Source organism: Sapajus apella, unplaced genomic scaffold, assembly GCF_009761245.1.
Source record: "Sapajus apella isolate SASKATOON/1434 unplaced genomic scaffold, GSC_monkey_1.0 scaffold38, whole genome shotgun sequence".
NCBI lineage: Eukaryota > Metazoa > Chordata > Mammalia > Primates > Cebidae > Sapajus > Sapajus apella.
In genome coordinates this window covers 20314646-20333137 of record NW_022436978.1, presented here as the reverse complement: position 1 = coordinate 20333137, position 18492 = coordinate 20314646, and the positions used below count along the sequence as shown (strand labels likewise).

The 18492-nt window shown below is 42.0% G+C and overlaps 1 protein-coding gene across 7 annotated transcripts in view; it reads left to right on the top strand.

The window, feature by feature from the left end:
- Nucleotides 1-3367: 3367 nt before the first annotated feature.
- FXR1 (FMR1 autosomal homolog 1) overlaps nucleotides 3368-18492 on the top strand; it is a 65143-nt gene continuing 50018 nt past the window's right edge. For all 7 annotated transcript variants that reach the window (XM_032298566.1, XM_032298563.1, XM_032298562.1 and 4 more), the window contains exon 1: nucleotides 3368-3720. In XM_032298566.1, coding sequence (XP_032154457.1) covers nucleotides 3670-3720 — 51 coding nt within the window. In that variant the 5' untranslated portion in view covers nucleotides 3368-3669. The remainder of the gene's footprint in view (nucleotides 3721-18492) is intronic.

Sequence of the window (18492 nt, the reverse complement as noted above, 5' to 3'; positions counted from 1 at the left end):
GGAGCTTGTCTGATCTTACATGTGTTACTGGTTGCTAAAAAGCTCAGTTGCTTAGCACAAAGTCTACTTAGAAGAAGTAGTAAAGTGTTGGTTAGGTTCCAAATTCAAATGTTTTCTGGGTGCAAGGCCTGAAGAGGGACAGCCCTTATTCTTTAGAGTTCAGGCGGTCTGAAATGCCTTGGCCTCTGCCCAAATGGAACTTCTGCATCCATACTGAAAATCACTGACATTGAGAACAAACAAAATTAAACTGAAAGCCAAAACAGAGAGAGAGAGAGGGATAGACAAAGAGGAAAAGAAAAGGAAAGAAAGGAAGAGAGAGAGAAAGACATAAAGCAAAAGTAAACTTGGACTGCTCCTGGGGTTGCAAATACTGCAGCCACTTTGGAAAAGTCTGGCAATTCCTCAACAGGTTTAAACATGGAATTGTCACGAGTCAGCAGTTCCATTTCTAGCTATATACCCAAGAGAAACGAAAACATACATCTTTCTATACTAAAACATGTAAAGAAATTTTCATAGCAGCATTATTCCTAATAGCCAAAAAGTAGAAACAACCAAATGTCTATCAACTGATGAATTAATAAAATGATGTGGTGTATACATATGACAGTATACTTGACAAAAAGGAATGAGTATTAATACATTCTATAATATGGATGAACCTTGGAAACATTATACTAAATGAAAGAAGCCAGTCATAGGCCAGGTGCAGTGGCTCACGCTTGTAATTCTAGCGCTCTGGGAGGCAGAGGAGAGTGGATAGCTTGAGGTCAGGAGTTTGAAACCAGCCTGGGCAACATGGTGAAACCCTATCTCTACAAAAAAATACAAAGATTAGTGGGCACGGTGATTCACATCTGTACTCCCAGCTATTTAGGGGGCTGAGGCGGGAGAATCGCTTTAGCCCAGGAGGCGGAGGTTGCAGTGGGTGGAGATGGAGCCACTGTCCTCCAGCCTGGGCAACAGAGCGAGACTCTATCTTAAAAAAACAAAAAAGAAAGAAAGAAAAAAGAAAGCCAGTCATAACACACCACATATTCTGCAATTTCATTTATGTTAAATATCTAGACTAGGCAAATATATACAGGTAGAAAACAGGTTACTGACTTCCTAGGGCCTGGGAGTTGGGGTGGAATCTAGAGTGACTGCTAACAGGTTTGGCGTTATTTTTGCAGTGGTGAAAATATTCTAAAATTGACTGTGGTGGTGGTGGTTGCACAAATCTGTGAATATACTAAAAACCACTGAATTGTACACTATAAATTGGAGAATTATATCTAAAGAAAACTTTTTAAAAAAGCAAATTATAATTCTGAAGGATCATAAAGGGCATATAAAGTGTTAGCATAAGACGCCCTTAATAAATGGCGTCTAGCCTGGTGACAGAGTGAGACCCCATCTCAAAAAAAAAAAAAAAAAAAAAACCTCATTAGTTTGTTTACATTTTTCTCAATATGATCAACAGCTTAAAAAGAACATCGTAGCCCAGTGTGGGATGGCCAAGAGTTCATGATTACAATGAGCTATAATTGTGCCACTGCATTTCAGCCTTGGTGATAGAGATCCCTCTTAAAAAAAAAAAAAAAAAGACTGGGCGCCGTGGCTCATGTCTGTAATCTCAGCACTCTGGGAGGCCAAGGCAGGTGGGTCACGAAGTCAGGAGTTCAAGATCAGCCTGGCCAAGATGGTGAAACCACGTCTCTACTAAAAATACAAAAAATTAGCCCGGTGTGGTGGCAGTCACCTGTAATTCCAGCTAGTTGGGAGGCTCAGGTTGGAGACTCGCTTGAAACCGGGAGGTGGAGGTTGCAGTGAGCCAAGATCGCACCACTGCACTCCAGCCTGGACAACAGGGTGACATTCTGCCGAAAACATAAATAAATAAATATTGTAGTCCCAGTTACTCGGAAGACTGAGGTGGGAGAATCGCCTGAGCCTGGGAAGTCCAGACTGCAACGTAAACATGCCAGTTCACTCCATCCTGTGTGACAGAGACCCTGTCTTAAATCAATAAAGAGAATATCCTGTACACAACAAGAATGAACACTTTCACAGCCCTCATTTTCTTCCAGAACCTTCAGAGATGCAGACTTGCTCATAAAATGTTATGCACATATTTTTTGTTTTTTTTTTTTTCTTTTTCAGAATCTGAAAGACCAGGTCAGTGGGCATTTCATGGGAAGTATAGAATGTTAGCAAAGTATCCTTTCTTCAAAGTTTTTCTGTGAAAATGGTAATAAGTATAACAAGGAGTCCTTATAGTATTTCCAAAGGCCTTGTGTAGGAAAAAAGCTTCAGTTATCAACTTGTTAAAATCCATACTCAAAGTATTTGTTACAATGCTTACAAAACTGGAGATGGCGAGGCTTTGATCCTATTTGTGGAACTTTACATTCACTCAGCAGAGGAAAACGTGGTCTCCCGCTCTATTGTCTGACTGATTTATTTATTTATTTACTTTTTTGAGATGGAGTTTCGCTCTTGTTGACCAAGCTAGAGTGCAATGGGCTATCTCTGCTCACTGCAACCTCCGCCTCCGGTGTCAAGTGATTCTCCTGCCTCAGCCTCCCAAGTAGCTGGGATTACAGGCATGCACCACCAGGCCCGCTAATTTTGTATTTTTAGTAGAAACGGGATTTCTCCACGTTGGTCAGGCTGGTCTCGAACTCCCAACCCCAGGTGATCTGCCCACCTCGGCCTCCCAAAGTTATGAAATTACAGGCATGAGCCACCACATACAGCCCTCTGCTTTTAATAAGGCGAATTCATGTAAACTCTGCTCCGGGGTGTGAACACAGTTTTGAAAATAGTTTGACTTTTTTTTTTTTTTTTTTTGAGATGGAGTCTCGCTCTGTCACCCGGCTGGAGTGCAGTGGTGCGATTTCGGCTCACTGCAGCCTCCGCCTCCCCGGTTCAGGCGATTCTCCTGCCTCAGTCTCCCCAGCAGCCGGGACTATAGGCGCGCGTCCCCACGCCCGGCTAAGTTTTAGCGCAGACTGGGGTTTCCCCAAGTTGGTCAGGCTGGTCTAGAACTCCTGACCTCGTGATCCGGCCGCCTCGGCCTCTCAGAGTGCCGGGAGGACAGGTGTGGGCCACCGCGCCCGGCCTAGCAGAAGTGCAGCAGGTGGGGGGCGGGCTGGGCGAACCCGTTTGAGGGGCGTGGAACTGGGGAATCGGAGTCCGGAGAAGGCCCGACTTTTTAAAAAAACAAACCAGAGCGGGGCGACAAAACTTGGGGCACCATCGAGGTGGGTGACAAGGCCACCCCCGGGCATCCAGCCCTCCCAGAAGTTCCAGGTCTGGACGCGGGGCGCGAGCGAACGCCACGCGCGGGGCGGGCTGAGCCCGGGCCGAGGATTCCGGGGCGGCGCGAACGGCGGCCACGGGGGGGCGGGGGCCCGCGGGCGGGTCAAAGGTCGGCGATTGTGCCGGGAGGCGAGGCCGACGTAGCCGGCGGCAGGCGGAGCCCGGGGCGGGCGCCGCAGGGAGCGCCGGGATCCCACCTGGAGAGTCGGGGCGGCACGCGGAGACCCGGGGTGAGGGGCGGGGACCCGAATCCCCGCCCTGCTGTCCCCTCCCCTTCCCCGCCTCCGCGCCCCTCCCCCCTCCTCCCCTCTGGTTGGAAAGTTTCTAGAATCTCTTCCCGGCGGCCTTTGCGGTTCCAACATGGCGGAGCTGACGGTGGAGGTTCGCGGCTCCAACGGGGCTTTCTACAAGGTACTGACCCCTCTGCCACTCTGTGGAGTGTTCTGGGGGCTGGGGCGCGTTTGAGCGAGGGCTGGTGGTCCCGGAGAGTGACGCTGGGGGTCGGAGGGGCGGCCAGGCCCCCGCCCGAGGCCGCGGGATTCCTTGCTTCTCCCCCCTCCACCCGCGGTTTAACGGTCTCGGGGGCCGGGGCTCCGTTATGTTTTGAAACAGCACGTCGGACACCGTGGGTTTTCCTAGTTAGGAACCTTCCTTGTTGCCGCCGCGGCTCTTGGCGGGCCGGTGGGAAGCGGCGGAGCGGCGGCGGGACGACGGGAGCTGCTCGGCCAGGCCCGAGCGCGGGGAGGCGGCGGGGGGATTGTGTGGTCGCGCCCGCTCCCCCGCCCGCGGACCTGCCGGCCCGAGCGCCTCGGCCCGCGCCCGCGCCCCCTCCCCGCCCCCTGGGGCGCGTGCGGCGCGGAATCTTTGGAATTCACCCCTTGTCTTCGAGTTTCGGGCCAGCAAATCTTTAGCGTCTGAGGAGAATGGGGGTGCCGGATTTAGGGTTATAGCATCGAAGACAGAAAAGCAGAAAAGCTTGAATTGTGGCGGGTTGGACTATTTTTGCGGCCTGGGAAATTGGGCGGCGCCGTAGCCCCTCTATTACGGAAGAAACAGAGAGTTCTCCGCTTTAAAGTAAGATTTAAAATGTGAGATGGATCACGGAGATAGGCGGAGAGGTGACCAATTTCTTTGTATCACTGCCCCTGTTTTTGGAGGGAGGTGTGTGTGTCTTTTTTTCCACGAGGTTTTTTGTTTGGTTGGGGAGGAAGAACATGCATTACTATGAAATCGGGGCTGGAAAACGTAGGAGAAATAGAGTACAGCAATTTGGTAGGGGCTTTCAGCGTTCACATATCTAAAAATGAAATCCTACTAGTTTATTTTTTTTTTGCCACTATAGTGTTCTTTACTCATTCTCCCGAAGTATGCCAGGATGTTACAAGAGCAATACAAAATCTCCCCAGCTGTTGTCTGTCAGTCAATCTCGCTAAGCCAGCATCTCAAATGTTTGAGAGTCTTGGCTATTTTTATGAAGGGCCGCCTTCTAATATGCATGAGTATTGTGCGCCTACAAAATGAATTCTCACAGGTTTTCATTTCAGCGTACCTTTTATCCCACGAGTTTTTATTTTATTTGGCCATGATTTTCTATTTTCAGCGTTTTGTTTCTCCTTTCTTAGTTTACTGATTAGCTCTGGATTTGGTTTAACTCTCACGTGGTACTAGCGTAATGGGGAATCCCAGCGTATAAAGGATCTCCCTAAGCTTTTCACAAGTTTAAATCTCCTTAGGTGGTAAACGTAAAGTAGGAACAGTGCTTGTTGGAAGTGAGACTTTAAGTTAATGCGTGAGTAGTTACATTAACCTTACGTTCTAGGTTTAAGACTTGATGTCAGACAGATGACCGAGGTGCAATTTGAGTGGATGTTTAATTGACTTTTGTTGTTATTGAAACCTGGTGGTTGCCTTCCCTGGACTACTGCAGATATGGTTCGCTGTGTAAGATGGAGCAAAGAACAGTCTTAGCCATGTTTTTCCTATCAAGCGTAGATAAGTCGTTTTGCATCATCTCCCACCCCTTTCCCGAAAAGTTTTAGATTCTCACGATTTGGCTATATACTTCTTGTATAAGATAGGCATTTTTGTCTTGCGTGATGGAAAAAATAAAGTGATTATTTTGCTTTAACACATTATTCTACATCATGCATGTGATAGCCATTTCTTTTTAGCAAAGTGTATTTGTCATTCGCCTGCTATAAAAGCTACGTTTTCCTTTTTTTAATAAGATGAAGGTAGTCAATTTGTTTCAAAGATTGTTTGCATTCTTACTTTGGTTTCTCATGGTATTTTTATTTTCCCCAGTCAATTCACAAGGAATCAAATGTTCCCATTTTGGAACTCTGAAGCATTTATTATTGATCTCTATACATGCCCTGCAGTCTACTGCTTGGTTCTACTTAAGCTTTGACTCCATAACTCATTTGCCTCACAAAGTGAGGTGGTACTTTGGCAGGGTTGGAAAGGACACTAGTCACATGTGTGTGCACTGAAAGAATGTACACTTGAACATTTGGAATTTTATGTCCAGCCATAATCCACTTGCACATGCACTTTGTGGACACTGTTCTTCAGAACTCTGGAAGAATGGGAATGGGGAAGTGGAAGAGAGTCCTGGATTTGAAGTGAGCAAATGGGGATTCTGGGTCTGTACTTCACCTTACTGTTACCTTAACAGTGGACCCCAGAACAAATCTCGGAGATTTGAAGTAGTTCAGTGATCCAGTATTTTGTATCCTCTTAAACTGCTGACTTGAAAAACATTGGCTTATTGCACAGAAATTTATTGCTTTTTATCATTAGAATTTAAAAGTTGCAGTTAATTTATATACAGTAAGAAAAGCATTTTTTGCTGATAATTACCAAGATTATCTGTCACCTTAACTGTGGTGGTGGTTACACAGTTGTCAGCATTTATCAAGATTCATAGCCCCCAAATTTCTGTCGTGCCCTTTTTTAGTCAGCCATTCCTCAACCCCAGCCTCTAGTGTCTTCTGTCTTCATATAGTTTTGCCTTATTCAGAATGTTATGTATATAGAATCATACAATATATTGTGTAGTGTTTTGAGACTGGCTTCCGTTTAGCATAGGAGCAATTTTAATTTTTTCTAATTTAGAAGATAATACATAGTCACTGAGGGAATTTTGGAACTCAGCAAAAACTAGAAGTTGCCTTGAGATGAGAGCTGTTAACATTTTAGTGTATTTGTTGGGGTGTTTTTGTGTGTGTGTGTGTGTGTGTGTGGTGATTTTCAATGTACAGGTGATTTGAATTTCCCTTTTTTCCCTCCTCTTACTTCCTATATACACAGAAGACACACATTTGGCTATAAGTGAATTGCCATTGATGAATTTCAAAGTCAGTTATCAGGCCTTGAGGCAGTGGTCTGTAGACCTTGATTAAAGTTTTTCTAGTAGAACTGAAACTTCATTTCACAAATTAATTGGAACCAGAGAAGCGCTGAAGATCTGAGTATTTTACCAAAATTAGGGTAGTCTTTAAAAAATAGTACGTAAACAGATGATGATGTGCACATTGTTCTGCATTTAACAGTGAATCTATAGTTAAAGAGATAAAAACTTGACTTTTGTATGTTTGCAGCCCTGAAAATCTGTGGGGATGAGAGAGAATGGGAAGATGTTAATTAAGCATTTGATAGTGGGCTATGGTGTTACATAAAATAACATAGCCTTTGTACTTTTCTACTTCTCATACCTAGAGTAGCATCTTAGGTTTTATACTACTGGACATTTAAGGTGCCCTGGAAAAAAAGTTTTATTGAGGTAGAATGTATATCTTACAAAATTAACCTGTTTTAAGTGTACAGTTGCATGATAGTGTATTTACAGAGTTGTATAACCACTACCAGTCTTCCTTCAGAACATTCCATTACCCCAAAGAAACCTCCTGCCCATTTGTATCATAAAATGCTGTGTGTGTGTGTGTGTGTGTGTGTGAGAGAGAGAGAGAGAGAGAGTGAGAGAGAGAGAGAGACACACACACACACACACACACACACACACACACACACACACAGTCTTGCTCTGTCGCCTAGGCTGGAGTGCAGTGGCGTGATCTCTGCTCACTGCAATCTGCCTCTCGGGTTCAAGCGATTCTCCTGCCTCAGCCTCCCAAGTACTTGGGATTACAGGTGCCCACCACTATGCCCTGCTAATTTTTGTATTTTTAGTAGAGACAGGTTTTCACCATGTTAGTCAGGCTGGTCTTGAACTCCTGACCTCAGGTGATCTGCCTGCCTCGGCCTCCTAAAGTGCTGGGATTACAGACATGAGCCACCATGTCCAACCTAAAGTGCTTTTTAACTGATGTATTAATATATATTAAACTTCGTAATAGCAATGCAATTTATATGGCCTTGGGCTAAGTATAATTTTATATTTTTTTGAGATGGAATCCTGCTCTGTTGCCCAGGCGGTAGTGCAGTGGCATGATCTTGGCTCACTGCAACTTCCACCTCCCAGGTTCAAGATTCTCTTGCCTCAGCCTCCCGAGTAGCTGGGACTACAGGCGTGTGCCACCATGCCCCACTGATTTTTGTATTTTTAGTAGAGATGGGGTTTCACTATGTTGGCCAGGCTGGCCTTGAACTCCTGACCTCAAGTGATCCACCCTCCTTGGCCCCCCAAAGTGCTGGGATTACAGGTGTGAGCCACTGGGCCTGACTATGAGTATAATTGTAAATAGAAGTTGAAAGTGAGTTACTCAGTTTCTGGCTCAGAGAGGAAAGTTTTCCATGATGTTCCAAGGGAACCTGTAATCTCTAAGATTTCAAGCACTTTGTACAGAAGGTAGAGTTAATTACTTTTAGAGCTCTGTTTTAACTATGTAACTGACTACAAAACAAATCTCAAAGTACTATAATATTTCTGTGATTAACTTCCGTATTTAGCTTAATTTAATATTAAGTGGAATTTGGTCACAATCTAAATTATGCAGTAGGTATATTAATAATAATGAATAATAGAATTATAGTAAAGGACTTGTGTTCAGAGCGTATACTGACTTTTCAAGGTTAGTACAGAATCTTGTTAGTTGGTTCCATTGTGGAGATTCGTAATTGAAAATATAAAGATGAAAACTGTCTTAATATAAGGGCACTCTGTTAAAAATACATAGTTCCAGATCTTTTAGAATGGTTGTTGTGCATATTTAAAAAGATGATTTTCATTAAAATGCTAAGGAATGAAGATTTAACTCAGAGTGAAAATTGATAAGAACAAATTTTTATTTTTATTCACAGATAGTTGCAAAACGTTGCATTTGTGGAGGGGAAGGAAGGCTGGGATTTTCTACTCTGTTGATGTCAATCACAGTTATTAAAACGTCAATTTAGGCCGGCACGGTGGCTCACACCTGTAATCCCAGCACTTTGGGAGGCTGAGGCAGGGATGGATCACGAGGTCAGGAGTTCGAGGGCAGCCTGGCCAACATAGTGAATTCCAGTCTTTACTAAAAATACAAAAATTAGCCAGGTGTGTTGGCACGTGCCTGTATGTAGTCCCATCTACTCAGGAGGCTTAGGTGGGAGAATTGCTTGAACCTGAGAGGTGGAGGTTGCAGTGAGCCAAAGCTATACCATTCCACTCCAGCCTGGGTGACAGAGTGAGACTCTGTCTCAAAAAAAAAAAAAAAAAAAGTCAAATGCATATTTTTCTTACAAAGTTTTGTATTTTGTATTACAAGAGCAAGACATAATTACGAAAAATGTGAAAGCAGAAAAGTGCATCTGATCTATCTAGAGATGTATTGTCAGGGCCCTGGCTTTAAATACTTCCAGAAAACATAACTTTTCCATATTTTTACTTCTGTGTACCTGTGTATTTTCTATATCAGATAATTGTGTGCCTCCTGTGAGTAAGATAATAGTTTAAGATGAGAGCCTGTTCTTTACTAGATTATGTATTAAGTTTTTATATGTATTTCCTGATTTTATTCTCCCAAGGACTCTGTGAGGTAGGTTTTATTTTTAAATTTTTATTTTTTAGTAGAGATGAGGTCTTGCTATTTTGACAAGGCTGGTCTCAAACTCCTGGCCTCAAGTGATCTTCTCATCTGGATCTCCCAGAGTGCTGGGATTATAGGTGTGAACTACGAAGCCTGGCCAGCATTAGGGATTTTTCAAAGTAAATAGTGTAGTGACCTTACATTTTCATTAGGAGGAAAAGGGCAGACACTTTGCTGAATTGTAACTATGAGTAAGTTTTCTGTCATAGTGTTCAGGTTGTCAGATTAGTTTTTTTTGTAGTGGGAAGAGCAGTATGCATTCATTCCATGATTGACCGCTAATTCTTGTAATAACTTTTAACTGGCAGAATCATCCAGGTAAACAACTTAGTTTTTTCATATGTAGTACGAAGCAGTTATATTTCCCTTAACCTATTTATCAAGTTATGGAATCTTTGCTAGTTTCTGTTGGTGGCAGTCCCATCTCAACTGTAACTAATTTTCATTGAGCGCACAGACTACTTACCACATTTTGTAGGCACCTTACCCGAATTTCCCATTTAATCCTCTCAACCACAGTGAAGCAGTTAATGTTAACACCATATGAGAATACTGAGGCTAAGTGAATCCAGGTCTGTAAAGCTAGGTGCTGATTCAAGATTCAGACTCCGAAGTTTGCACAGAGCCAACCAATCTCTTTAACGGTTATGGTATAATTTTTTTGAAGTATAATTTGAAGTACAAATATGTTTTGCCACATTATTACTAATTATGAATTGTTGTTAATTAATACAAGGAGAATTATGAGGAATAAATTGGGAGGATTCCCAGAGAAATGATTTGAGCTATGCCTTTGCTTTAGGAAAACCTGCTCTGATATGGTAGCCGCCAGCCACAGAGCTGAAATGTACTAGTCTGAATTGAGATATGCTTTAAATGTAGAATACAAATTGGGCTTCAAAGACCTAATATTAAAAAAAGAATGTGAAATATCTCAATAATTTTTTTTTTTTTTTTTTTTTTTTTAAGCAGGAGTCTTGCTCTGTTGCCCAGGCTGGAGTGCAGTGGCAGGATCTAAGCTCATTGCAGCCTCTACCTTGTAGGATTAGGTGATTCTCATGCCTCAGCCTCCCGAGTAACTGGGATTACAGGAGCCCTCCATCATGCCTGGCTAATTTTTGTATTTTTAGTAGAGTTGGGGCTTCACCAAGTTGGCCAGGCTGGTTTCGAACTCCTGACTTCAAATGATCTGCCCGTCTCCACCTCCCAAACTGCTGGGATTACAGGCGTGAGCCACTTTGCCCGGCCAATAATTTTTTTTGATTACATGTTGGATAATATTTTAGATACATTAGGTTAAATAATATTGAAATTAGCATTACCTGATTTTCATGCGTTTTGTTTTGAGGCAGAGTCTCGCTCTGTTGCCCAGGCCCGATCTCAGCTCGCTGCAGCCTCCGCCTCCTGGGTTCAGGCGATTCTCCTGCCTCAGCCTCCTGCCTCAGGTGAATTCTCTCCTCCTGATTCACCTGAGTAGCTGGAACTACAGGTGGCTGCCACCATGTCCGGCTAGTTTTTGTATTTTTAGTAGGGACGGGGTTTCATCATGTTGGCTGGACTGGTCTCGAACTCCTGGACCCCAATAATGTGCCTTCCTTGGCCTCCCAAAGTACTGGGATTGCAGGCTTGAGCCACTCCCTGACCTCTTTCTTTAAGATAATTTATGCTCTCAGTTGTTTTAACTTGCCTGCCATACTCTAGCTTCAGCGTTTTTTGCCATCTATTTTGGGAGGATGAACAGAGGTCTCCATTAGTAGAATAGCTGATGAAGTTGATTGTTGCTGGCAAAGGTATGCGCTCCTGTGTTGAGATTTCTTTGTGATCAGGAGCCTCAGAGGCTCCCGACTTCCTTTCTTAAACTACGTAATTATTCATCAATAGCTTTTTTTGGTTCTCTTTTCGTACTAACTTTTTGTTTTTATAGTTTTTCGGTTATTTTCAAGTCTTAAATTTTGTTGATATGTGTACCTAGTAGGTAGTAAGCCCTCAGTATATATTTGTTGAATGATGTGTAATCTTAGTAACTAATTTTATCATTTCTGATTTTAGTTCAAACTGAACTTAAATGATTTTTTTTTTCGAAGGAGTTATGTTTTGACCATGGTCAAGTTCAGATACTGTCACAAACTTTATGCATACATAGAGGGAACTGTATAGAACTTAAACTCTGCAACAAGAAAGTCAGAATAGACTTTTTGTTTGAGTCTAGTTCTGTCACCCAGGCTGGAGTGCAGTGAAGCAGTCTTGGCTCACTGCAACCTCTGCCTCTTGCGTTCAAGCGATTCTCGGGCCTCAGTAATTACTGTAGCTGAGATTACAGCCATGCACCACTAAGCTCAGCTAATTTTTGTATTTTTAGTAGAGACAGCGATTTGCCACGTTGGCTAGGCTGATCTCGAACTCCTGACTTCAGGTGATCTGTCTGCCTCTGCCTCCCAAAGTGCTAGGATTACAGGTATGAGCCATCCTGCCTGGCTCAGAATAGTTTTGGTTGGTCATTTGGAAACATTAATCATTCCATTACAAAGAAAACAATTAACTCATTCCATTTCAAAGAGAACCGTGTGTTACTACATACAAATGGGTGACCCTAACAAGCCAAGAACATAACTGGTATGCAAGCAGTAGTAGATTACTTGTGTATGATTAACAAATCTTCACATCCTCATTGTCCCCCCACCCTTCTTCCCCCCCAAATTCGGAAGAGTTACGTGGTCAATACTAATGAATGCTGAATACTTGCCTTAAATAACTTCATTCTAATTAGAGTTTATTCCATAATTGGCCAGGCCCAGCAACTCAGCCTGTAATCCCAGCACTTTGGGAGACTGAGGCAGGGCGGATCACTTGAGGTCAGGAGTTCAAGACCAGCCCGACTCAACATGGTGAAACCCCGTCCCCACTAAAAACACAAAAATTAGCAGGGCATGGTGGCTGGTGTCTGTAATTCCAGCTGCTCAGGAGGCTGAGGCACAACAATCTCTTGAACCCAGGGGGCAGAGGTTGCAGTGAATTGAGGTTGTGCCAACACACTCCAGCCTGGGCAACAGAGTGAAACTTATCTCAAAAAAAAAAAAAAAAAAAAAAAAAAAAACTTGCTCCATAATGATGCAATAATTACTATAATGTATACTGTAATTGGTAAATTTGCAGACTTTTAAAAATTTGTGGTACAAGTATCTAGTGATTTGAAATAATTTTATTTTGTAGATTTAGTTGCGTAGATCTTAAAAGTATGTTGTCTAAAGTTAAGACATTTGATTGCAATAGCAACCTTGACTGTTGCTTGTTGGACTCTTTGAGGTGTTGTAAGCATCTTTATAAGTTTATTACACAAAGTGTATATTTGAGATCCCTAGAGATGGAAAAGTTAGATGGATGTGTGGAGTGGTGATGCATGTATCTGCTATATTGAAAACATGTTGGCTGACAAAATATTTGATATATTCTAACTCTTAAAGGTATATGTTTACATATACATGTGTATAATTTTACACACATAAGTGTGATATAAAAACTTCGTTTATTGCATTTTTTCTTTTTTTTGGCCCCTGGTTGCCCTTCACCACCTGGGTCTCTCATCTCCCCCTCCGTATTAGGTAACCCTTGTTTGTGGCAAGTGTACATGGTTCCAGATATTTTTACCATGCTCATAGAATTGTATATAGATATGTGTTCAGATAAAGATATAGGGTTTTTCAATATTACTGTATAAAAATAAGATCATTTGGCTGGGTGCCATGGCTCACACCTGTAATCCCAGCAGTTTGGGAGGCTGAGGTGGGCAGATCATGAGGTCAGGAGATCCAGACCATCCTGGACAACATCCTGGACAACAGGTGAAACTCCTTTCTACTAAAAATACAAAAATTAGCTGGATGTGGTGGCAGGTGCCCGTAATCCCAGCTACGTGGGAGGCTGAGGCAGGAAAATCACTTGAACCCAGGAGGCGGAGGTTGCTGTGAGTCAAGATTGCATCATTACACTTCAGTCTGGTGACGGAGAAAGACTCCCTCTCAAAAAATAAATAAATAAATAAAATAAAAATAGGATCATCTACATCTCGATGATTTTCATGTGGAGTATGATTTGTTTAAGGTTATATAGTTGTAAGAATATATACAATTAAGCTATTCCCCAGTTAATAGACATACATTTTGTTTTCAGTTTTTTGTTGCTCCACATAACTATTTCCATTGGATAGATTTTAAAGAGTGGGGTAGCTTGGTGAAAGGGAACCTTAAAAAAAAATAAAAACCAGAAAACTGTAATAAATGTTAAAAGATTACTTTCCAAAAAGGCTTCCTGTTTCCTCCATCAACAAATGGCAGCTGGTTTTCTTTATATCTCTGCCAGAAATTGGCTTTATTAGGTTTAATTTTTGCCAGTCTCTTGGATGTAAAGGGATAATATCTCATTAGAACTTGATCCCACTTGTGATTTTTAATGTTTGTTTGCCATTTGAATTTGTTCTTCAAGACTCGACTTTTTGCCATTTGATTTTGATTTTCTAAGAATGCCTTGTCTTTGGCCCATTTTTCTGTTGGGGTGTCCTTTGTCAGTTTTGGAAATCTTTTTGTATTATGGATATTAAGCCTCACCTAATGTAAGAGTATGCCCTCTCTCATGTATTTATTTAGATTAATTATTTATTTTGAGATAGGTCCTCAAAATAAATAATACTTTGTCACCCAGGTTGCAGTGCAGTGGCAAGATCATGGCTCATTGTAGTCTTGACCTCCCAGGTTCAAGCAGTCCTCCCACCTCAGCCTCCAGAGTACCTGAAACTAAGACATGTGCCACCATGCCCAGCTAATTTTTAAAAATAATTTTTTGTAGACATGGGGTCTTGTTATGTTACCCAGGCTGGCCTCATTCCTGGCACTCAAGTGATCATCCTGCCTCAGCCTTCCATAGTGCTGGGATTACAGGCATAAGCCATACTGTGACCTGCCTCCCCATTCTTTTGACTTGTTTTCTTGTATTGCTGGCCATAGTGAAATTTTAGTTTTTAACATACTCAATTATTTTTTTCCATTAAGTCTTCAGGGTTTCCAGTCCTGGTTAAGACAGTCTGTGCCAGATTATACATATAATTTCTTAGATTATTTTTTAGTTTTATTTATTTTTTACATTTAAATAGTACATGAATTATTTTTGCATATTCATATGGATAGACAGTTACGCTAGTGCCATGTATTAATCATCTCTGTTTGAAGATTGTTTTTCTTGCATGTGTGGGAATTAGGTATTTGCCCTCCTTAGCTCGATCTGCCTCGCTTCTAGGACTGGGATGAGACGATGATGCTCAGCTTCCTGGAGGGCTGGATTCCCTTCCAGGTTGATAGACCCTCCTAAGAATTACTCCAGAGAGTCTGGGGTGTTCTGGGAATTCCATAGAGAGATCTGCAGAAAGGAACATTGTGATTTGCCTTTTGGCAAATAAGGCCAGTTAGGGATCTTATTTTCCTTTCCTTACTGTCTTGGATCCTTGGTGGTTTTACCTTGCAACATTGTAAGTAGTGGGATCTGAGACCTTACAGTGAAACCACTATATTGTAGTGTCTTCATTTAGTGAGATTTTTCTTCCTTGCCCTGATAAGGAGCTCTTTATGTATTTGTTAACCACGTAGACAGTCCAGAAACATAGTGTTTATTATGAATATTTTAAATTACTTGTCATAAAAGCTCCAGGAAGATTTACCATGGCAGTTGGAGGAAGTAGCTTTAAGTACGCCTAGCACATCTTTGAATGCCTGGGAGTACCCCAGTTTAAGAATCTTCACCTCCTTTATTTTGCAAATAGAGAAATTGTTGTTGTTTTAGGAGACTGAGTCTCCCTGCATTGCCCAGGCTGGCCTGGAACTACTGGGCTCAAGTCATCTCCCTGCCTCAGCCTCCTGAGTGGGCTGGGATTACAGACCACCCTTTGGTGTCCATCTTGAGAACTTTAAAGTTGCCTAGATAATGATGATTACCCAGATCTGAGAGACACCACATCAGACTTTGCAGCTTGCAACTTGAATTTCTTTTTTTTTTTTTTTTTGGGACGGAGTTTCGCTCTTGTCACCCAGGCCGGAGTGCAATGGCACGATCTCGGCTCACCGCAACCTCCGCCTCCTGGGTTCAGGCAATTCTCCTGCCTCAGCCTCCTGAGTAGCTGGGATTACAGGCACACGCCACCATGCCCAGCTAATTTTTTGTATTTTTAGTAGAGACGGGGTTTCACCGTGTTGACCAGGATGGTCTCGATCTCTTGACCTCGTGATCCACCCGCCTCGGCCTCCCAAAGTGCTGGGATTACAGGCTTGAGCCACTGCGCCCGGCCCATGAATTTCTTTTTTTTTGAGACAGAGTTTTGCTCTGTCGCCCAGGCTGGGGTGCAGTGGCGTGACACGCGCTTACTGAAACCTCTGCCTCCTGGGTTCAAGCGATTCTCCTGCCTTAGGCTCCCAGGTATCTGGGACTACAGGTGTGCACCATCACACCCAGCTGATTTTTGTTTTAGTAGAGGTGGGGTTTCACCTTGTTGGCCAGGTTGGCCTCGCACTCCTGACCTCGGGTGATCTGCCCACCTTGACCTCCCAAAGTGCTGGGATTACAGGTGTGAGCTATCATGCCCAGCCTTTAGCTTGAGTTTCTAATCTGAACTATAAAGCACAGAAACACTGTTTTCTCATTTCTCCCAGTGAAAGCACATAGGTAGTAGCACTATGTAGATGTATGAGAGAGAAGTTAATTCATTATACACAGTGGATGCCTTATTGCATTGGGCTGTATTCTCTTAGAACCCTGGTTTACAAAGATTGTTTGCTTTGTTCAGTTTTCTGTTTCATTTTCAAAATCCTGTTAAGTGGATCATACTGTGTAGGGTGCAGAGCAGACAACACAAGATTCTGACTGGATATGTTCGTTTTAGGTGTCAATAAACTATGGTTGGAGATGTCTAAATAGTTGGAAGCTGAGTTTAGAATCAACAGAATAGATTGTTTTTCCATTTATAGGTTTGGGAAGTTAGTGGAAGATCGATGCAATTTCTTTTCTTTGAGGGGGACCAGGTTTCACTTTTGTCACCCTGGCTGGAGTGCAATGGTGTAATCTTGGCTCACTGAAACCTCCACCTCCTGAGTTCAAGCGATTCTCCTACCTCAGCCTACCGAGTAGCTGGGATTACAGGTGCTCACCACCATACCCAACTAATTTTTGTACTTTGAGTACAGATGGGGTTTCACCATGTTGGCCAGGCTGGTCTCAAACTCCTGACCTCAGTAATCCACCTGCCTTGACCTCCCAAAGTGCTGGGATTACAGGCATGAGTCACTGTGCTGGGCCTTGATGCAATTTCATTATACATAAAATAGCATCAGGTGTAAGAGGCACTCTATGAAGAAAGAAGAAATGTGCCAATTAATCTGAACATGGTTATCTTCTAGTATTCTTATGTATGTACTTATTGAAAGATATCTTTTAAACACTCCCGTACATAAAATGGGAAGTTCAAGCAAAAGAAATTCGTTAAAACATACTCAGATATTTGTGTTTCTTCTCAGAATATCTTCCTCAGTGCCATCTAGATTATTGATCTTGTAAGCATACTTTAAAAGGGCTCTCCTTTATCGTCTCCAGGATTTTCTTCCAAAAATTTTTACTCATTTTGTTAGCTTTGATCCTGGTGCTTTCTAGATTTTATCAGAAGGTGTCAGCAGAACAACATTCTGATAAGAAACCGCAGTCATTCTTAACAGTGGTTCATCATTGGTTTGCTGACTGAAATGTTAAGGAGTTATCATCAGGTACTACAGAAAATTGCAAACAAACCAAGTTTGAGCACTGAAGAGTGACATTTATATACCGACTGACATGTGGTTGTCAGCTATTCCAAGATGCCATCCATTGTAAGACACATCCTGATTTCAGAGATGTTAAATTGTTAAAATTGATGAACTGGAAAGCAGGACTGGGGCCACAGTATGAATCAGGAAATAAACTGATAATTGATCAAAGGATAACAGGTGATAAACAAATCAATTGTGGTAGTTCTTGGGGAAAAAAATAAATCGGAGTTGCTGAATTTGCATAAATTATGTTAGTAACTTTTTCTTATTGGCTGTGTTTTGTAATCACATTTATCCACAGAAGTAATATTTAACTGGTGTAGTTGGGGAAAGTGGAGAGTTAACCTAGTCAGAGGAAAGACCTTTCACCATCTGACAAACAGCCCAGTGTCTCTAATAAGAATTAATTTTCATCAGTTTATTTTTGGAAATATAGTAAGTACCACGACTGTGCATCAGGAATTAAGCCATCAATTGCACTTTTTTTTTTTTTTTTAAAAACACATTTGACAAAGGCATAAAAAGATGTAAAGTTATTTCTGACTGTTGTGCCATATCTAGAGAGAAAAATTTTTTAATTTATTGCTGGTGATTCATGAGAAGAGAATTAAAAAGAAAAACAGTAGTCTAAAAGCTGGAGTGACAAACTATTTAACAATACTTGATCACCTTTGAGGGAATCCTTAATGTGAGTCTGATACTTCCTTTTGCTTACTTAAGAGAATAAGCATGAACTAGAGTTGTGATTCCTGACAGGTCCCCTCGTTACCATGAACATGTTAATAGATTGGAATCTTGAGATTGGAGTCATTAAAAAGTTGGCTTAGCTAAGAATAGTTCCTAACCTCTATTTGGGAGGATTGTATTTTTTTTTTTTTTTTTTCTGACTTTTGTCAGAAAAAAAGGCAGTTTGTTTTGCAATCAGAAAACTCTTAGAAGAATTTTGAAATATGAGAGTTACACTTTTAGTACGGTGTAAATCTTGGACGTTTTTGGTTCTGAACTTACATTCTAAAACTTCGGATTCAAGCTGTGCTGTTTCTGATTACATTTGGTAGTCTGCTGAAAGTTAAGGTTTTAAAGTTTCTGTTTACTCTGGTATAAGGATTGTAAATTTAGTGTTGTAATGAATTGCAATGGTAGGAAGGCATTAGTGAGTTTAAAAAAAAAAAAAAAAAAACTATAATAGGCCAGGCGTGGTGGCTCACTCTTGTAATCCTAGCACTTTGGGAGGCCAAGGTGGGTGGATCACCTTAGGTCAGTAGTTCAAGACCAGCCTGGCCATCATGGTGAAACCCCAACTTTAAAAAAAAAAAAAAAAA